The 19,827-nt window shown below is 51.4% G+C and overlaps 1 protein-coding gene and 1 long non-coding RNA gene across 2 annotated transcripts in view; one reads left to right on the top strand and one right to left on the bottom strand.

The window, feature by feature from the left end:
* LOC130258017 (uncharacterized) overlaps positions 1-10,174 on the top strand; it is a 255,038-nt gene extending 244,864 nt beyond the window's left edge. Inside the window, exon 4 of the long non-coding RNA XR_008841425.1 lies at positions 9,941-10,174. This is a non-coding gene — a long non-coding RNA (uncharacterized LOC130258017). The remainder of the gene's footprint in view (positions 1-9,940) is intronic.
* A 3,577-nt stretch (positions 10,175-13,751) lies between these two features.
* LOC130258024 (translation initiation factor IF-2-like) lies at positions 13,752-15,873 on the bottom strand. The gene is made up of 3 exons (XM_056501041.1): positions 15,835-15,873; positions 14,539-15,159; positions 13,752-14,163 (listed from the first exon to the last, which is right to left on the bottom strand). The coding sequence occupies exons 1-3, from the start codon at positions 15,871-15,873 to the stop codon at positions 14,116-14,118; spliced, it is 708 nt and encodes a 235-aa protein (XP_056357016.1). The 3' UTR covers positions 13,752-14,115.
* Between the last annotated feature and the right edge of the window lie 3,954 nt (positions 15,874-19,827).

Genomic DNA, 19,827 nt, shown 5'->3' with positions numbered 1-19,827 from the left:
ATTTACCACCCAAGCCACCTGACAACCTCCTCTGGAAATCCCTTAGTGCAGTGCCATGACTGACTGAAAACTGTGGTGTAATCCATGAGGGAAAGGATCTCTGTGTTTTAACACTCGTGTGGGAGAGGCAGCTGATCAGAGTCACAATTCAAAGAAATTTTTCTAAGTCTGTGAATAATTAACCTTCCACCTGTAGGAAGCAGCATCACGTGCCCGCTGCAGGCTGGGGACAGCTCCCAGATTTGGGGCACGCTGGGGGGATGCTGCACCCTTCTCCATCAGCCCTGACTGACTGCTGCAGCCAGGCAGGGCTGGGCTGTGACCTGGGGCTGCAGGTGAGCCCCTGTGGCCATGGCCAGTGCCCCTTCATGGGGAAGCAGAGTCTTACTCCTGCAGAGTGTTTATTTTGGAGGATTTCCTTTCTCATGTAGGGCCCACAGTAGCTGTGCCAATAAGGGTGGGAGTGATGGTGAGAGGTTGATGCTGGAATAGAATCCCAGTGTGGATGATATGTCTGTGTGGGTTATATCCCTGTGTGGATGATATTGCAGTGTGGATGGTTTGTATCCCTGTGTGGAATACAATCCCAGTGTGGGTTATATCCCAGTGTGGATGGTTTGTATCCCAGTGTGGATGGTTTGTATCCCTGTGAACAATCCCTGAGGACGATCCTCTGTGCTGTGCTGGGGTCTGGCAGGCTCAGCTCCGGAGCTCACCCCGCCAGGAGCTCTAATGAGATCCGACAGCCCTGATTTCTCTGGTGATACAGTGAAACAACACGAGCAGTGCTGATGGTTTGGGGTCCTGACCTTTAACAAGGACTCACGACACAGGGCAGGCTGCCCAAGAGAGATGGAGGGGCAGGAGGCCAGGGGACAAGGTCGGGACATAATGAAGTGGTCAGCATTGGATTTCTGTCACTCACCCTGCTTAAGTACAGCAGTCAGGGACTCCAGCAAGAGGAGCTGTGAAAGAGCACAGGCAGGAATCACAGAGAGCAGGGGGTCTGGGGAGGGTCAGGTACCTTCTGTGGAGCTCCAGCAGTCCCAGTGACTTTGGTAATGAACAGGGTGAGGGCAGGAATCATGCAAAGACAGCCAGAGAGCAGGGAGGGAGCACGAAAGATTAAAGCAAAGAGAGAAGGAAACCCAAGGGGACTGGCAGTGTGTGCACTGTGATCTGGAATGGAGCACCTGCAGCAGCAGAACGGTCTGGAGCAGAGGGGAGCCCCTGGTTGGTCCAGCCAGCACTGCAGTGTCCCTGTGGTGGCAGCATGGGCACCCCTGGGCATGGCCTGGCCAGGAGCTGCTCACACTGTCCCCAAGTTCACCAGGGACACCCTGGGCATGGCCCTGGCCCAGGAGCTGCTCACACTGTCCCCAAGTTCACCAGGGACACCCTGGGCATGGCCCTGGCCAGGAGCTGCTCACACTGTCCCCAGGTTCACCAGGGACACCCTGGGCATGGCCTGGCCCAGGAGCTGCTCACACTGTCCCCAAGTTCACCAGGGACACCCTGGGCATGGCCCTGGCCCAGGAGCTGCTCACACTGTCCCCCCTGGGCATGGCCTGGCCAGGAGCTGCTCACACTGTCCCCAGGTTCACCAGGGACACCCTGGGCATGGCCCTGGCTCAGGAGCTGCTCACACTGTCCCCAAGTTCACCAGGGACACCCTGGGCATGGCCCTGGCCCAGGAGCTGCTCACACTGTCCCCCCTGGGCATGGCCTGGCCAGGAGCTGCTCACACTGTCCCCCCTGGGCATGGCCTGGCCAGGAGCTGCTCACACTGTCCCCCCTGGGCATGGCCTGGCCGGGAGCTGCTCACACTGTCCCCAAGTTCACCAGGGACACCCTGGGCATGGCCTGGCCAGGAGCTGCTCACACTGTCCCCAGGTTCACCACAGCCCTGGAGGGCTGTGCCCAAACCCACGTCCCCCCTCCCAGGTGCTGCCAGCCTCAGCCTGTTCTGGCACCAGGAACTTCTCTGGGGCCCCAGGGGTGGCTCGTCTCCTTTTAGTTCCTTTCTGCTGCTAGATCTAAATTTAGTGGGACTCTTAGCTAAGAAAACTAAAATACCCAAACCATTTGGTGTCAGACTGCCTGGGGTGAATGCAGAGAGCAAGCAGTGAAACACAGAGCCAGCCAAGAGCTGCTCTGAAGGAGGCACTGGCAGCTGATGGGCTCTGAATTTAACATCTGGTTCCTTTTCAGGTGTCCTCCTGCAGACCTGAGTTTAATAGAAACGTTTCCTTGCAATTTTGCTAATAGATCCATCGAGGCTTCAAGTGACAGAAATGAAATGCATTCACCCTAAATACACAAGAATACTGTTACTAAGCAGTGACCTCAAAATTCAGGTGACCAGAAACCAAAGTGAGAGTGGAAAATCTGAACATGTTAATTCACATCCAGCATGGATGGGATGCAGTGTAGGATGCCAAAAGCAATTAGTAGGAAAATACATTTTAAAGCCACTTTAGACACAGCAGCCCAAGCTAGGCTTTTTTACATTGAGAAAAACATGATCTATAGTTTTAACACTGCTGATCCCTTGGGAGGTGTTTGGACTGCAGGGCCCACAAAGGACAGAACCAGTAAATCTGATGTGTACAGGAGTCTTCTACAGAGGAAAATAACCTTTGGTCTGAGCTGTAGGACTGTGAGAATGATTGCAGAGAGTGACCTGCGTTTGCACTGGCTGTGGTCAATGCCAGGTTTGTTCTTTTGCCAGTTTTTCTTTATTTGGGTGTTTTATTGTTGTTTTTTTCTATTGGAAATGCAGCCATTGAAGCCAGGCAGCCTGTGAAAGAGGTGAATTGCTTGATTCCACAGCATTGTTTTAATTTGTCTTTGGATGAATTCTCATATGCTTTCATGAGAAAATCGCCCATTAGAAGCATTCATTTAATTTAGGAACAGTTGGGAGAGGAAGGGTTGGGATGACAGATGGAGACTGTGGGTGTCTTATAAGAAAGCAGAGCTTTTTGTGTTTATCTTTGTGTGGCACATAGTTGCTGTTCTCTGCTGCTTCCATTTTTTAATCTGCCCCTTTTTTGCTCAGTATTTCTTAGGAATCTCTTCTCTTTTCTATTGGAAGTCTAATAGATTTCATTAGTTTTTCCTGTACCGTGTCAGCTTTAAAACATTCCAGTATAACAGAATGCAGGGAGGTAGCCTGGCAGGAAAGCAGAGTGAAACAGGCTGGATTTCAGTCTGGGTTGGAATTGCACAGAATTTAGCAGGAGAGGTGCTGGAATATTGACCTGATTCTTCCCTGGGCCATCCCACTGACTGCCCTGCACACAGCCTGCAGGGGTTTCTTGCTGTGCCAGTGAAGGTTCACTGTCAGAACGTGGCTTAAATCCCACACTCAACCTTTATTTAAATTAGCCTAAAGTAAAGACAAGGTTTCAAAGCCTTCTCTTTAGAAGCATGTAGGTGAGAGCTGTAGGATTTGTGGATGTCAGTGTGTCTGTCCGTGGCAATGGCCACAAGCCTGGGAACCAGTGTCAGGCAGGCACTGGCAGCACTGGGCACCTGGTTTTATAAACTCCTGAAGATCAGCACATGCAAATACAAACAGCTGTGTGCCCAGCCCAGCTGCTGACAGTATTTTAGTCATCCAGTCCCTGGGCTGTAACTTACACCTCCTCTAACAGTCCTGAACTTGTGATGACAAATAACCTGTAAGTTGTGGTGCCTCTGCCTTGGGACTGCCATGCCCCTGCATCAAACTAATTAAAATTTAAAAGTAAAATTAACTCCTGTTAAAGAAAGATGGAAAATGCAATGTTTGCTCAATATAGAACTTGCTTTGCTCTGCAATATAAGCAGCAGCCTATAAATACTGGGCAGAAATTTCAAGCATTAGTCTCACTTGTTCTCCCCACATTACACATGGATTTATTTGTGTCTGTGTGCTGTCCTGAGGTTTGCATTGAACAAAATAAACAAGGTGATACAAGAAGCAAAGTACATTTATTAGATTTTTGTTACTTTTTCATGAAGTTTTTCTTACTGTGACCCAGTTTTTCCCTTACCCTGCACAATTTCTGAATTATGGGATCATTCTCCACTCTCATTCTAGAGACAAAATCTCTTTTCCAAGGCTGTGTCATTGCTTCCTTTGATTGCCACAGCCACTTCTTTTTGCTGCTACACACCCATTGCAGTCCATAAAAAATACACTTTAGGAGTTTTCTTAGTGTTTGATTTGTTCTTTTTATTCCTTCAGACCCCTTGTTCTTTCTCCATCCCTCCTTCCTAGCAAGTGAAGTTTGTTCACCACCTCCAGCCCCTCTCCTGTGTGTTTCAGGTTCCTGTTCCCACTCTCTCCATCAGCTCCATCAGAGATGAACTTCTACATGTACTCCTCTTATTCTTCTGATCTCATAAAAACATCTCTGCTCTTTCTTTCACCTGTATCATCTATGGTGTTGTCCACCAGCTGAGCTGCAGAGCTTTGCTTTCTCCTGTCTGCAGCCTGCACTGGCCCTACAGGGCTCAGCTTTCCCTGCCCTCAGCTGCAGTCCTGAGCTGTGTCTGTCCCTGCACAGCAGACCCAGCCAGGAGCAGTGTGCTGGGCTTGGTGTGGCCCTGGAGGGCAGGAAGGGCTCGTGGGCTCCGTGGGGAGGGGCTGCACCCCTCCCTGCCCAGGACAGACACAGTGGGTGCTGTGGCACAGCCCTGGCCTTTCCTCTCACTCAGCCATCCCATCCCATCCCATCCCATCCCATCCCATCCCATCCCATCCCATCCCATCCCATCCCATCCCATCCCATCCCATCCCATCCCATCCCATCCCATCCCATCCCATCCCGCCCCTGGGGGCCTGTCCTTCCCCAGGACGTGCTGCCTTCAGCTGCCTCTTCCTTCCTCAGGCACTGCTGGCTGTGTTACTGCTCCTCTCCAGGAGGTTCTCTGCCAGCCCTGGGAGCTGTTATCCCGTGACCCATTGTCTGCACCAGCAGACAGGAGACAGGGACATTCCTGCATCTGTCTTTTCCTGCTGCCCTGATTTATTGCGCTGTAAAATAATAAAACGTTAAAAAGGTTGAACCTGAACTGAAGCTATGACTATGACACTATTAATCAAACTGCTGGAGAATTACTTTATATTCGGTGCCTTAAGCACTGATCCAGTCCACCAAAAGTTGGCCTGAAACATTGTCCACAGTGCTAGCACTGGCCTGGGAAGCAGTTGTGGCTGTCTGTGTTCTGCTGTGGGGCTGCAGGGCAGGGCTGGGCTGGGCTGGGCTGGGCTGGGCTGGCTCACCAGGCTCTCCTGCTCCATACAGCATCTCTTGTCTCAGCCATCGCTGCCACACTCACTTGATGTCTCAGTTCTGGAGCAGAGACATTCCAGCTGCTAATCTGGGAAGGCTCTGGCCACAAAAATATTTAGTTAGCAGCCATTGAGTTAAGTGGAATTGACTTTTTATCGGCGTTCTTGTGTTGGCCTGCCACCAGCAAAGGCTGTTTCCTCCTGCCTGTTTGGGGCTGTCAGCCCAGGGCCGTTCCTGTGGGCAGCCCTGAGCTCGGATCAATAGCAGCCCTGGGACAGCTCATGCATGGCTGCTCAGCTCCATTGATCCTCCCTTCCAACAGGTGCTGCCTCTGGAGCCAGCAGCTGGACATGCACACTGCCCTCACTGCAGGCTGCTTCCTTCTGGGGGTTCAGGGGACCCAGGGCCCTTCTCTGGAGACTCACCAAGGGCAGACTTGGGGCAGCCTGTCTCCTGTCTGGGACAATCCATGACCCCAGTGCTCCCAGCCCATCCCTTGGGACACCCAGCCTGTACAAACCCATACAGCACCGTACAAGCACTTGCAAAGCTCCCAGCCTGGCAATGGCACCTTGGGCTGCTGCAGGTAGAACTCAGAGGGTTTGCAGCCAGGAGCACGAGCATTGATGGGACACAGAGCATCTGCAGCTGTGCCAGCACTGCTCCTCACAGGGACCCTCTTCTGTCCCAGCTGGGGAGCTGGGGCTGTGCCCCATGTGCCCCTGTGCTCCTGGGCTGGCACTGGGCATCACCCCAGGTTCCATGGGGCAGGGATACCTGCAGGGGTACCCGAGGAGGAGGGAGGTTCACTGTGCCAAGGGTACCCAGAGAAGCTGCTCACCCAGCAGATGTGTCCTCCCAGCAGCACCCTCACCCTGCAGAGGCTCTTGCTGGAGCTCAGAGCTGCCTTTCAGGATGGCACCTTCAGGCCATCTGTCCTGGCCAGGTGCCACAGCAGAACAGGAGATGCTGGGCTATGAGTGTGCTGCTGGCACTCCTCCTTGCTTGCTGCTATCCCCAAATCTAGCAGCATTTAGGAACTAGTCAGAGCTCTGAAAGAGCCCAGCAGCTGTCCCTGCACAGATGTGCTCCCAGGCCCCACTGCCAGGCTGCCCTGTGGGCTGCAGAGGGCACATCTCAGAGCTCCAGTCTGGCAGGTGGGTGCCCGTGGCCCAGACCTGCCCAGCCTGGAAAGCCCCTGAAGAAGTCAGAGGTTGGTTTGTACTTTCCTGCTTGGTTTGTGTGTGTGCCATTGCAGAAGGGCTGTGGGGCTGCCACAGCAGCTACAAACTTGCAGTGGAATGAGTGTTTATTATTATAGGTTTGATGCAGTTCCCCAGAGACCCTAATCAACAAGTAATAAGGCCTCAAGAGAACAATTAGAAATCTGAACTTTAACTCTCTTATAACCACAGTGTTGGAAGTGACTTCTGCTCCAATTTGGGGTTTGCTGCCTGGCACGTGAACGAGGGGAAAATACCAAAATCCTGAAATACCAAAAACCTGAAATACCAAAAACTTGAAATACAGAACAACTGCAGACAAGTATTTGAACAATGAGGTACAAGGTCCATTTCCATGGCAAGTGAATGTGTGTGTGGCAAAAAGCACAATGGTTTAGGGGGGTTCATGCCCAAATTTGCAGCCCCTCTATCACATCTAGGTGTTCTCAATGCTGCTTCCAGCTTTAGACAAGCACCCAGGGTGTCCAGTGCCTGCACACGTGCAGCATCTTCCCCCCTTTAAAGAAAAAAAATTACCTCAGTTTTCCCACTTGTGCAATAACAACAAGATCTGCCTGAAGGCAACAGCAGCCCTGGAGATGGGGGTTTGCTCAGAACTTGTTTTGAATACTTTGGACGGGCCACTTCAGACAGGAACTGCACATTGAGCAATTCTTGCCATGGACAGTCACGTGGCTCCTGGAAAGCAGAAAATTGCATCAGAGCCCATCTGTGCAGCTCAGCTGAGCTGGGGAGTGCTGGCCAAGAGGCTCCTGCTCCACCAGCCCACCAGAGGGACAGAGGGACCTGCAAGGACAGCAGGGCAGGCCCTGCAGCCGGAGATCCAGGTGGATTTTAGATGTCCCAGCCTTAAAAAAAGCCAGGTCTCAAAAGCTTCATTTGATGTATAAGTGGAGCCAGCAGAGGGAGTGAAATGCAGGGACACTCTGGTGTCCATGGAAAAGGTTCCATGGCACATCTCAGAACCCAAAGGGGGGGTCTGGCTCAGCCCTGGGCCACAGGTGACACAGACATGGATTAACAGAGGCAGGTGATCACTGTAGCAGTGAGGGGTTGTCTTCTGCAGCCTTATCTATGGAAAAGTCAATGTTCTTGGGGCTAACACTGCATGTTTCCAGTATGAAGAGGGTACCCAGAGGAACCTCAACCTCCCAAATAATTCCTGTTCCAACGGGGTCTGAGTGCTGTCCCCACAAACAGGTTCAAATGCTTCATCTTCTGGCACTGTTCATACAGTCCTGAGAGTGACCATATAACACATAAACAAATATAACATATACAACATGTATATATAACATGTATAACATGTATAACATACATAACATACATAACATATATAACATGTATAACATGTATAACATGTATAACATGTATAACATATATAAAATATGTAACATGTGTAACATGTGTAACATATAACATGTATAACATACATAACAGACATAACATATATAACATATATAACATGTATAACATGTATAACATATATAACATGTATAACATGTGTAACATATAACATGTATAACATACATAACATACATAACATATATAACATATATAACATGTATAACATATATAACATATATAACATGTATAACATGTATAACATATATATAACATGTATAATATATATAATACGTATAACATGTATAACATGTATAACATATATAAAATATGTAACATGTGTAACATGTGTAACATATAACATGTATAACATACATAACATACATAACATATATAATATATATAACATATAACATATATAACATGTATAACATGTATAACATATATATAGCATGTATAATATATATAATACGTATAACATGTATAACATATATATAACGTATATAACATATATTATAACACAGAAGGTCCTGAGAAGAAGCTGAACACCAGTGATGCTGATACTGCTCCTTGTTCCCTTATGCCTCCAAGAGGTCTTGGCACTATCCTAAGCACTGACTGTGACAGGCATGCTCACAAACAGCTTCTTGATGAGTTCTTAGTTAACTCCTTTCTTCACAAATAGCAATTTTGCAAAGGGATTCGTTCTTCATCATCCACTTAGGATTTTTTTTAGACTCATCTTTAATGTGCCTTCAAAGAGTTTCCCCTTTTGACTAAGCATTGGCATCTTCATCCACCATTTGATTGGAAGAGATAGAACATGATCTTTACTAAACTCTTTAGTAACTGTGAGCTTCCTCCCAGCTGCCTCTGAAGGAGAATTTAGACAAGTTTTTTAATCTGTGTATTTATGCACCAGTTTCCAAAGAAACACTTCTTTTAGCAAAATGCTGACTTGTAACAAGCTGGTAGCTTTAATAATTGCATTGAATATTGTGGAATTAGCTTAAAATAAGTTTTTCCTCCTTGAAAAGAGATTGTGTTTGTGCCTGGATCAAGGAACTCTGCACCAGTCTTGAACTTGTTAAAGATGGAAATCAGAATAAGCACTGCAGTATTGAAATGGTAAAACGAGAACAGAATGGCAATTGGCCAGTGTTTATGAATCAGAGAATATGATCATGAAATCATAAGAATAACCACCAAAAGGTAAATAAATTACCCGACCTACTACTTATTTTCATGTGCAGCTTGACACAAAAGCTGAAGCCATGAATGATTTATACCTGTTTTAACAATAATACTCATTTTCCTGAAAGATGGTCAGCACTCAGGCTGCTGTGGGCAGCGTGCCAGTCATTGAAAGGTTAATGTCTCAGCAGCAATACATTAAATTATGAATTACACCAGTCCCAAAATGGAAGGTTATTAGCTCGGTATGTTTAATTAGCCCGGCTCGAACTTTGCCATCTGCCAGCAGTGCCCATCACTAATGCACGGCCACGGGGGAGAGGAGGGTGGCAGGGGGAGCCAGGAGCAGCAGCACTGCCCTGCCCAGCCCAGCTCACCTCCCTGGGCACTCCCCAGACCCTCCCATGACAGGAGAGGCCACACAGGCGTGGGCCCCACACACCTGAGCCCCAGCTGTGGCACCCACAGCTGCCAGGGAGCTCCCAGGGCCGTGGGGCTGCGGGGCCAGTGCTCAGGGCTCAGGGCTGTGGGAATCCTGCCGGGGCTTTTTATTTGCACAGCATCTCCTGCCAATAACTGCACAAGGCTGCAACACTGAGCTTTTCAATAAATATTTAAATCTTGCTTCTTTGCTTATTTATGTTTTTAAAAGAACAAACAGTAAATTCTGTTGGGCTTTTTATTAGTTGAGATTGTGGGATGCTTTGGGAACATAATGCACTTAGTATTGCAATAACTTGATGGCTTCCCGTGACTTTGCTCTCGGGGAGCCTGTGTGCTGAAACTCTGGAACTGTGTCCTGGAAAACCTGGGGCAGGATCTGAGCTTGTAGGAAGCCAAGCAAAACCTTAATTTTAATTCTTATTTTTGTAGGTAGGATAACCTTGCCAAAGAGGAAAGGAATTTGGACAGACTTAACATCCAGCCTGTGCAGCTTCCACGAGCTGGACACTAAAATGAAGAGAGAGTTGATTCATTCCCATCTCCACACAGCCCACCAGAATTAAAGGACATTTGAACCTACAAGGGAGATTGGGTCAAACACTTCCCAAGCTGCCCACACAGAGAAGGCTGTTCAGATCCTCTGGCTACCAAGTCCCCACATTTCTGTGTTGGATGTGAAGAGCAGAGGGAGCCTGGCAGGAATGTAAGAGACAGCACCAGGTAGAGGCTTGATTCCTTTTCCTTAATATTCTTGCAGTATGCAGTATATCTATTATTTCTTCTCCTCCCCTTGAACTTTTGGTGATTTCCTCTTCTCCACATCAGTGGAGCCTCTGTAGTTGTGCTTCTGGAGCAGGTGGCATGGTTGGAATATCAGAGCAGTATGTATTAGAGTGAAACCTACAGACAGAAATAGAAAGTAAATGGAAGATGAATTGATCAGAGGAAAGGCAGAGGATGGAGGGGATAAAGTAAAGGCAAGGAGAGAGACAAGTAATACCTTGCCTGTGTGCTGTGGTAATTTATTATTTTTATATGGTGCCCGGGGTGTGCAGTATGTGTTTTACTGAACAAATAGAAGAGTTCTCAGCCCCAAACAGCCAACATATTAATTTATGGTGTGACAGCCTGACAAAATGAGCAGCCAGGCCAGTGTGATGAGGAATAATTTAGTGCTTGTGAGCATGAGCAAGTTTACTATTGGTACCCTCACTTGTGTATGGCATCCGATGGACAGCTCTTGTTTGTAAGGAATTACTGTACAAGAAAACTTTCCCTTTGAGGGGAAATCTGCCTGGGGGCTGTCTTAGGGCATGGTGCAGGGTTCTGTCTGGAGGAGCAGCCTGCCAGGTCAGGGTGGGGTGGGGACCTGAGCCCCAGCCTGGCACGGGGGGAGCAGCACAGACCCCAGAGCAGGGTGTGCAGGGACAGGCACAGGGCAGCCAGATGTGGGGGAGAGGGAAGGAAGGGCCTGGGGAGGGAAGGCTGGAGTGTTTGTGAGCTGTCTCGAGCTGCAGTTTGCAAGGAGCCATGCAGCTGGGACAGCAAGGATGACCTGAGGCAGCCTGCTCCAACGGGAGAGGCTCCAGTGCAAACCTGCCTGACCACGGCACCAGGGAGCAATAGCTGAGCTGTTTTCCAGCACAGTTATTGCCACTTAAATTGCAGTTTTATTCCAAAAGCAAATTCCAAAGTTTTATGTCCATAAAGGTTTAGACATAAACAAGAAAGAAGTCAGGAAAGTGGTATGTACTGTGTAAACAGTCTCACTTTATAATTGATGCTGGAGATCGGGGAGCAGGAATGGCTGTGCATGTGTGGCCATTCAGATTTACTGTTGCTCTGATTAAAACCTAGCTGGGCAATAATTTTATGCCCAGGTAGGGGCAGGAGGAGAGCAGGATGCCCCCAAGCAGCCCATAAATAGTGTGGTGAAGACAAAGCGTTTATTACTTAGCTTCACAAAGGCTCTGTAAGTGCTCTCCCAGGGTACTGCACTCATACCCCAGGTGCCAATTCTGCAAATTAGCATTATTTCTCAAAATCCTGTGTAAATAGAAGTCATTTAAATACCTGATTTCATCAGACAGAATCACCCATGGAAATGTCAGTCTCTTTTTCTCTCTTTTGTGGGGTGAACAGAGGTTTTCACTGCCTGGGTTTTCATTTCTCTTGGAATGTTTCCACTGATGGCAGAACCTGGCAGGACCTGGGATCCATACAGGGCTCAATCTGCAGGATTCTGTCCCATCTCAGTGCCTCATGCTGCTGTAAAAGCAACTCTGGGGCATAAACTTTATAATTTATCACTGAAATGTGCTATTTTGAATCTTCTATCTAGCAGTTTAAATTACTGTGCCAAAAGTGGTTTCATAGCTAAGACACACAGGGAATTATAGGGATTTGAGATTCTGTCAAAGTAGCATTGGGATATTCCTTTTTTGTAATTAGAGAAGCCACCACTGAGTTCAGCTCAGGCTTTGCTGAGGGACTCTTGTTTTGTCATTGGGCATCCTGCCACTACTACTAACTTGTTCAAATTTTAGAAACTTTCACAATTATTTTAATCCATTTTTGTATGGGATTCCATGTAGAAACAGGTACCTTGGTTAACAGGGTAATGGTAAAACTGGGTGAGAAAGACCCATCAAATAATTTTTACATGATGAAACAATTTTCCCAGATATAATATATTGAAAGGTGAATATTTCAGGATTTTCCAGGGCTAAAAATGAGTGTTTCCTGTCTCTCCTGTTTAGGGCAATAAAGAGACAGATTTAATACTGAATTTTGCAGGGCACTGGACTTGAGCATCCTTAGACAAATTGCCACTGACCAGGAGGGCAGTGCAAGGAAGTGCTGTGCTTGCTGGGAGGGAGAAAGCAGCTTTCTAGCAGGTAGTTTCTTTTTTAATCATAAGTGTTTGTACCTGCTAATGTTTTGGATTTTAAGAGTTAATTCCAGAGAAACAGGGAAGGAAGAAAAGGGCAGGTGAGCTTGATCAGGGGGCACCATGAAAGGACATGGTTTCCTGGAAACACACCAGGAGGAATTGCACCAACTCCACCTCGTGCTCTGCTCCATCAGAGTCACTTTTGTACCCGTTGTGCAGGCTGGGAACATGGGGCAGAAAGTGGGGAGGGAGCTCTGAAGTGCATTTCTGGGCACTCAGCAGGCCCTGGGTCCCGTCTGAGCTGGTCCCTCATTGCAGACACTCAGTCTGTGGCAGAGCTAGGAATAGAATCCATCCCTTGTTCCAACTCCCAGATCCTCAAGAGTATTTTTAGGTACTTAATACCATTAATTTTATACTCTTTTTGGCCAAGGGTCTTAGAAACAAGATCATGCTTCCTTCTGAAATAATTTTTTTAATCCTACTTGTGTGCTCTTGGACAATTTTTTTTTTTTTCAGGGATCGTGTACAGTTTAGTGCTATTTAAGAACAAATGGGCTTAAAAATTACTTTTTGGAAGAGTTTTGCATGGACTGTGCTTTTGTTCAGCCTCAAAGTGTGAGTAAGGATGGGGAGGAGATGGTGCAGAGTCTGTGTTGTGCAGGGCAAACAGAACCTGTCTGTGAGGGGCTTTGGCAGAGGGCACTGGGGCTCAGGCAGCTCATGTGGCATGTTCAAGCTGACTGAAAAGGTGGAGAAAAAGTTCTGTGTCTACAGATTTCTACACACAGTCATGATTTTCATTGTGCTAACTCAGCAAACCCCTTGAAGCCCTACTCTTGCATCCCTTCTATTATTAATTAATTGATTTCCTATAAGCTCATTATTTAGTTTGCCTGAGTTCCTGACAGGCTGCTCAGGTGCAGACAGTGGAACAGCTCCTGTCACAAAGGAAAACATGGAAAAGGCCAGGCCAGGCAAAGGGGAGGGTGGGACTGGACATGCAGGAGTGCTGGACGAGGCTCTCAGGCTTGTGCTGGGATTCTTGGCCTGTAATTGCACTCGATATTCCTCGTAGGTTCCTTCCAGCTCAGGACATTCTATGATTTAGTGATTAGGAACAATCTCTTCACTGAAAGTGCTGTCCAGCCCTTGCCCAGGTCAGGGTGGATCCCCACCCCTGGAGGGGGTGAAACGCTGTGTGGGTATGGCACTGGGGCCGTGGTAGGACATGGGTTGCTGCCGTCCTGGCAGTGCTGGGGGAGCTTTTCCAGCCCCAGTGACTGATTCCACAGCACGGTGGGACAGCAGCTTCCCGAGGTGCAGCCACTCCTCAGGTGAGCAGGAAGGGAAGGGCTCCAGGGGTGCCTGAGGGACTGGGCAGAGGGGCGGGAGGAGAGGGAGGAATCCTGGGTGGGACAGGGTCAGCTGTGTGTGGCAGGAGGGCTCTCACTGCTGCTGCTGCTCCGGGTGCCAGAGGCTCCTCTCCTCTGCTCCATCCTCTGCCTCACCCGGTCCAGCTCGGGTGGTAAACGTGCTTATTGCAGCGCTAATGTCCTGCAAGTGGGATCCCACCTCCAGGTATATTAGAGTAATGAGTTCACACCTAACTAATGGAGACTTAATAGAGTTACTAATAGGCTGCCTTTTCCCCCCACGGTTTATGACCCCGCGGCCGGGGCTGTCAGGGAGGGAGAGGTGAGAGGCAGTGTCAGCCCCGGCCCGCCAGCGTTTCCAGGGACATCGTCTCTCCACCTTTCTGCAAGGAAAAATAAACAGTTTGAGGCTCCTGTGTCTTTATTAAACATTTCCTTTAAGCTGCATACTTTGGCTCCCTGCCCAAATGCACCAAGAAAGCATCCGCAGAGCAGCTCGCTCGCGGGCTGAGCGAGCGGCCCCGCAGGGACAGGGGCAGGGGCAGGGGCAGGGGCAGGGGCAGGGACAGGGGCAGGGACAGGGACAGGGGCAGGGGCAGGGACAGGGACAGGGGCAGGGGCAGGAGCAGGGGCAGGGGCAGGGGCAGGGACAGGGGCAGGGGCAGGGGCAGGGGCAGGGGCAGGGGCAGGGGCAGGAGCAGGGACAGGGACAGGGACAGGGGCAGGGGCAGGGGCAGGGGCAGGGGCAGGGCGAGCACCTGCGTGGCTGCGGTGGCCAAGCCGTGCCCAGGGAGCGGCCCGGGCAGGGTGCGGGCGGCGAGCGGCGGCAGCATGGTGCTGGTCCCCGGGCGGCGCGGGGCGGCGGCGGGACAGCCAGGTGGGTGCGTGGGCACCGGGCCGAGGGGCAAGGCGGGCGGCGATCCCGGGGACCCGGCCCGGGGCCCGGTGCCAGGTGACCGGTGCCCGGTGCGCGGTGTCCGGCCCGGGGCCCGGTGCTCAGTGACCGATGTCCGGCTCGGTGCCCGATGTCCAGCCCACTGCCCGGTGCCCGGGGCCCGGCGGTGGCGGCTCCGCGGCGGGCGCGGCTCGGCGGCGGCAGGGACGGAGGGAAGGAGGCAGGCAGGGACGGAGGGAAGGAGGCAGGCAGGGAAGGAGGGAAGGAGGCAGGCAGGGACGGAGGGAAGGAGGCAGGCAGGGAAGGAGGGAAGGAGGCAGGCAGGGACGGAGGGAGGGGGCGCGGCGGTGATGTCAGAGCGGCCTCCGGCCGGCGCTGCCAGGTAAACAGCCGGGAACAGCCGGGAACCGCCGGGGAAGGCGGTGAGGCGGGCGGGCCGGACCAGCCGCCCGTAACCCCTTCGCGCCCGGCAGCACCGCGGGCACTGCCCGGGCACCGGGAACTCCCGGCGGGGGCAGCGATCCGGCCAGAGACACCCAGTGCCCGGCAGGGACAGGGACACGGACAGGGACACGGACACGGACACGGACACGGAACACGGACACGGACAGGGACACGGACACGGACACGGAACACGGACACGGACACGGGACACGGAACACGGACACGGACAGGGACACGGACACGGACACGGACACGGACACGGACACGGACACGGACACGGACACGGACAGGGACACGGACAGGGACACGGACACGGACAGGGACAGGGACACAGACAGAGCCAGGCGCCGGTGATCCGTGCGGCTCAGGCAGCAGCCCCGGCAGCCGAGCCCCGAGCTCAGGTAGAGGCGGCTGCGCAGCGGCTAAGAATATCCTTAGTTTGCCTCATTCACCAGAAATGTGCCTTCTCTGCTGCGCCTCCGGAGCAGCCCAGCAGTTCAATTAGTAACTACGATAAAAGCTGTTTGGAGCTGTTAGTGCTGTTTGGAGACAGGGTTTCTAAATCGCTGTCATCCCGGACAAGGTGTGGATGGAGCCATCCTGGAGCCTGAGTCCTCATTCCCCTCCGCCAGCATCCATCTCGGCAGAAGGGATGCACAGCTCTGTGCAGCCTCTGCCTGAGTGGGACTGCATCTGGATCTTTCTCAGGCGGGACCGGGTGTTTTTCAGGCATTGTCCAGTAAATACCGTGCATCGTGTGTATGTGTGTCCTGTCCAGAGTGGCCGAGAGGAACTCTAAGATAGGAGCCGAGGAAAAGCCCCAGAGAGCCCCTGCTATGGCCAGGTGCCTGCTTCTCCCTGCTCAGCACTCTGCCTTCCCCCAGAAAACAAAGCTGCCGTCATATGAGTGCCCATAAAACACGAGGCATCCTGAGTGCAGAGATTAGTGGTAATTTTACAAGGATTCAAATAACGTCGGTCTGCAGGGTGCAGCACTGCCTTGAAAGGGAACAGCAGGCATTTCCCCTGGAAGCAAGTTTCCTCTTTAGAGCAGTTTACAGCCGAGGTGCAGTGTCACATTGTGGCACAAATACACTGTCAGCCTTTGGTTTGGAAGATGAACATTTGATACCTCTTTTTGCTGCCAAAATGCGCTGCCCAGACCCAACTCCCAGCACGGTTATTTTTTGAAGCATTATGTAATTGGATTGCATGGTCAGTAGTGCTTCCTTAACAAGCCTTTCAGCAAACCCTCTGCCTGCTGCAGCCAATCCTCAGCCCCTACATGCACACTTACTCACGCAGGCTCAGTCTGGAGTCAGCTCGCTGCTAAATGCAGTTAGAAGGCAGAGGAAGCCAGGCTGGGAATGGATCATCTGCCCCCTGCTCTGTGTGAGCCCTGCTGTGGCCAAGCCCGGGGTGCTGCTGTGAGAACGGGGTCATGCTGACCCAGCCCAGCTGAGGGGTCACTGCTGCCTGCCCTGCCTGCCTCTCCCTGGGGTGAAAAACCTGAATTTGGGAGCCCGGAGAGGAGCGGGAGTCAGCTCGTCGTGTGCTGAATCCCTGCCCTGGGCTTTGGGGACAGCTCTGGGAAAGCTCCCCGAGGGTGCTCAGGCCCGGCCAGGAGCCTGTGCCGGTTTTGGCAGAGCCCTGTGCCGGGTTCTGGCAGGGCCCTGTGCCAGGTTTTGGCAGAGCCCTGTGCCGGGTTTTGGCAGAGCCCTGTGCCAGGTTTTGGCAGGGCCCTGTGCCAGGTTTTGGCAGAGCCCTGTGCCAGGTTTTGGCAGGGCCCTGTGCCGGGTTTTGGCAGAGCCCTATGCCGGGTTTTGGCAGGGCTATGTGCCGGGTTTTGGCAGAGCCCTGTGCCAGGTTTTGGCAGGGCCCTATGCCGGTTTTGGCAGAGCCCTGTGCCAGGTTTTGGCAGGCCTTTGTGCCTGGTTTTGGCAGAGCCCTGTGCCAGGTTTTGGCAGGACCCTGTGCCAGGTTTTGGCAGAGCCCTGTGCCAGGTTTTGGCAGGGCCCTGTGCCGGGTTTTGGCAGGACCCTGTGCCAGGTTTTGGCAGAGTGCTGTGCCAGGTTTTGGCAGGGCTTTGTGCCAGGTTTTGGCAGGACCCTGTGCCGCGTTTTGGCAGGGCCCTGTGCCAGGTTTTGGCAGGGCCCTCTGCCGGGTTTTGGCAGGACCCTGTGCCAGGTTTTGGCAGGGCTTTGTGCCAGGTTTTGGCAGGGCTTTGTGCCTGGTTTTGGCAGGGCTTTGTACCTGGTTTTGGCAGGGCTTTGTGCCAGGTTTTGGCAGGGCTTTGTGCCTGGTTTTGGCAGGGCTTTGTACCTGGTTTTGGCAGGGCTTTGTGCCAGGTTTTGGCAGGGCTTTGTACCTGGTTTTGGCAGGGCTTTGTGCCAGGTTTTGGCAGGGCTTTGTGCCGGGTTTTGGCAGAGCCTTGTGCCAGGTTTTGGCAGGACCCTGTGCCGGGTTTTGGCAGGGCTTTGTGCCAGGTTTTGGCACAGCCTTGTGCCGGTTTTGGCAGAGCCCTGTGCCAGGTTTTGGCAGAGTGCTGTGCCAGGTTTTGGCAGGGCTTTGTGCCAGGTTTTGGCAGGACCCTGTGCCAGGTTTTGGCAGGACCCTGTGCCGGGTTTTGGCAGGGCCCTGTGCCAGGTTTTGGCAGGGCTATGTGCCGGGTTTTGGCAGAGCCCTGTGCCGGTTTTGGCAGAGCCCTGTGCCAGGTTTTGGCAGGCCTGTGTGCCAGGTTTTGGCAGGGCTTTGTGCCGGGTTTTGGCAGGGCTTTGTGCCAGGTTTTGGCACAGCCTTGTGCCGGGTTTTGGCAGGGCTTTGTGCCGGGTTTTGGCAGAGCCCTGTGCCGGGTTTTGGCAGGACCCTGTGCCGGGTTTGGCAGGGCTTTGTGCCGGGTTTTGGCAGGGCTTTGTGCCGGGTTTTGGCAGAGCCCTGTGCCGGGTTTTGGCAGGACCCTGTGCCGGGTTTTGGCAGGACCCTGTGCTGGGTTTTGGCAGGACCCTGTGCCGGGTTTTGGCAGAGCCCTGTGCCGGGTTTTGGCAGGACCCTGTGCCAGGTTTTGGTGTGAGCTGGAGGCTGAGCTCAGAGCCAGGCTCAGCCCTTGGCCGTGTTTTCCAGGAGCGTCCCTGCGCTCCGGCCGCCGCCAGCCCACGGGTTATGGCTCTGCTGACTCACGGCTTCCTGTTTGTGATTGCTGACTGGTGGCAGCAATTGCAGAGGCAATAAGAGATATTAAAAAGCGTGAACTTCCACTGGGACCAGGAGATACAATTAGGGCTGTGCCAAGAAACACACTGCAGCGAGCTGCGGAGCCCTGCAGCCCCCGTTCCCTTGCTGCAGGAAGTAGGAGAATGAACATCACTGGCCTTTTATCATCTCTGAACCCAAATAAAAATTGCATTTGACTTCTGAAGCTCGCTCTGGCTCTTTTCCATGCTCCTCCTCAAAGCCTTTGATCCAGCCTTCTGTCTGGGTCTCCTCTACCTGCTGCTGCTGCTGAGATGTAGGGATCCGTGTTCTGTGCTTTCACCTGACTGATGCTCTACCAAAAGCCTGCGTGAGGCTGTGTAAAGAGGCTGCTTTAGAAGGCATGCACAATGTAATATTATTTCCATTCTTTTTCTATGGGAAATATCTCTGGGGAGAAGCATGAAAGTATATGGAGAAGGTGCTCTTTGATCAGAAGGGTCTAAATGCAGCATCCAAACTGCATGTCTGTTTCTTCATATTATGCTGAAATTCATCTTAAAGTGCTACTCCTGTGTGCATCTCCCTGTTTCTTCTTCCTTGGCTTGGGCATTTGGAAGCATTGCCATCGGTTTCGTCTCCGTCCCTGGAGGGGATTGTCCCCAAAATTATTTTGCCACCCTATTGTTACTGTATATATCAGTCTTTCAGTGTGTGTTTTAATTCCAGTTTTAGCCTGATTGTCAGAATGTATGTTCTGATTATTCAGCTGAGGACAGGAGGTGGAGGATGGTGTTCTGTGAACTCTGTGTCACTGGAGGACAGTATATATGCTGAGGCTGGTCTTTGATGGATTGAAGCTACAGTAGTTTGCAACTAAGAAAAAATCACTTCCCTTTTGTACAGGCATTAAACTGACTTTTAAATTTTTTTTTAACTCTGTGACAGACATAGGGCCGAGAACTGGTACAGAGAACAGACATTGGGGGAGGAAAAAAATCCACCCCAAAACCTCAGTTATTTCAACACATACCAAAAGTGGATTGACAGTGGATGAAGAGGAGGAGGAGGCAATAGTGAACACACAACACAGTTCAAGCTGGCAAGGAGCCCTTTCTTGAAGAATGTAAGTTTAACCTTTAGCATTCAAGTGTCTGGGCTTAAGTGTCATTATGAGCAATACTTTCCTCCAGCACAGCCTCTCCTGCTTGGAGGAGGGTTCTGTGCAACCTCATCCATTTTCCCCTTTCCCGTGTATAAAAATTCGTGTTTCTGGTTGCACATGCTCCACCAAGTCCCTGCTGCTGGCAGAGCCTCGGGCACAGGGAGGATGGCCCTGGATGGCTCCAGGTGAGGGTCTGCCTGCCCACGGGGCTGAGGAGACTCTGCCACGGCTCTGGAGTGTGGAGTGAGCACTTTGGGGTTTGCTGGTTGCATTTAGGTTAAAGGGTTTGTGCCTTGAGCTCACAGGTGGAGCTGGCTGGGGCAGGAGTCCCCCAGGGCAGTGCCTGTGCCCAGC

The sequence above is a fragment of the Oenanthe melanoleuca genome, chromosome 11 (genome assembly GCF_029582105.1).
Source record: "Oenanthe melanoleuca isolate GR-GAL-2019-014 chromosome 11, OMel1.0, whole genome shotgun sequence".
NCBI lineage: Eukaryota > Metazoa > Chordata > Aves > Passeriformes > Muscicapidae > Oenanthe > Oenanthe melanoleuca.
The sequence above is the reverse complement of the archived record's forward strand: the minus strand, read 5'-3'. Positions and strand labels throughout refer to the sequence as shown.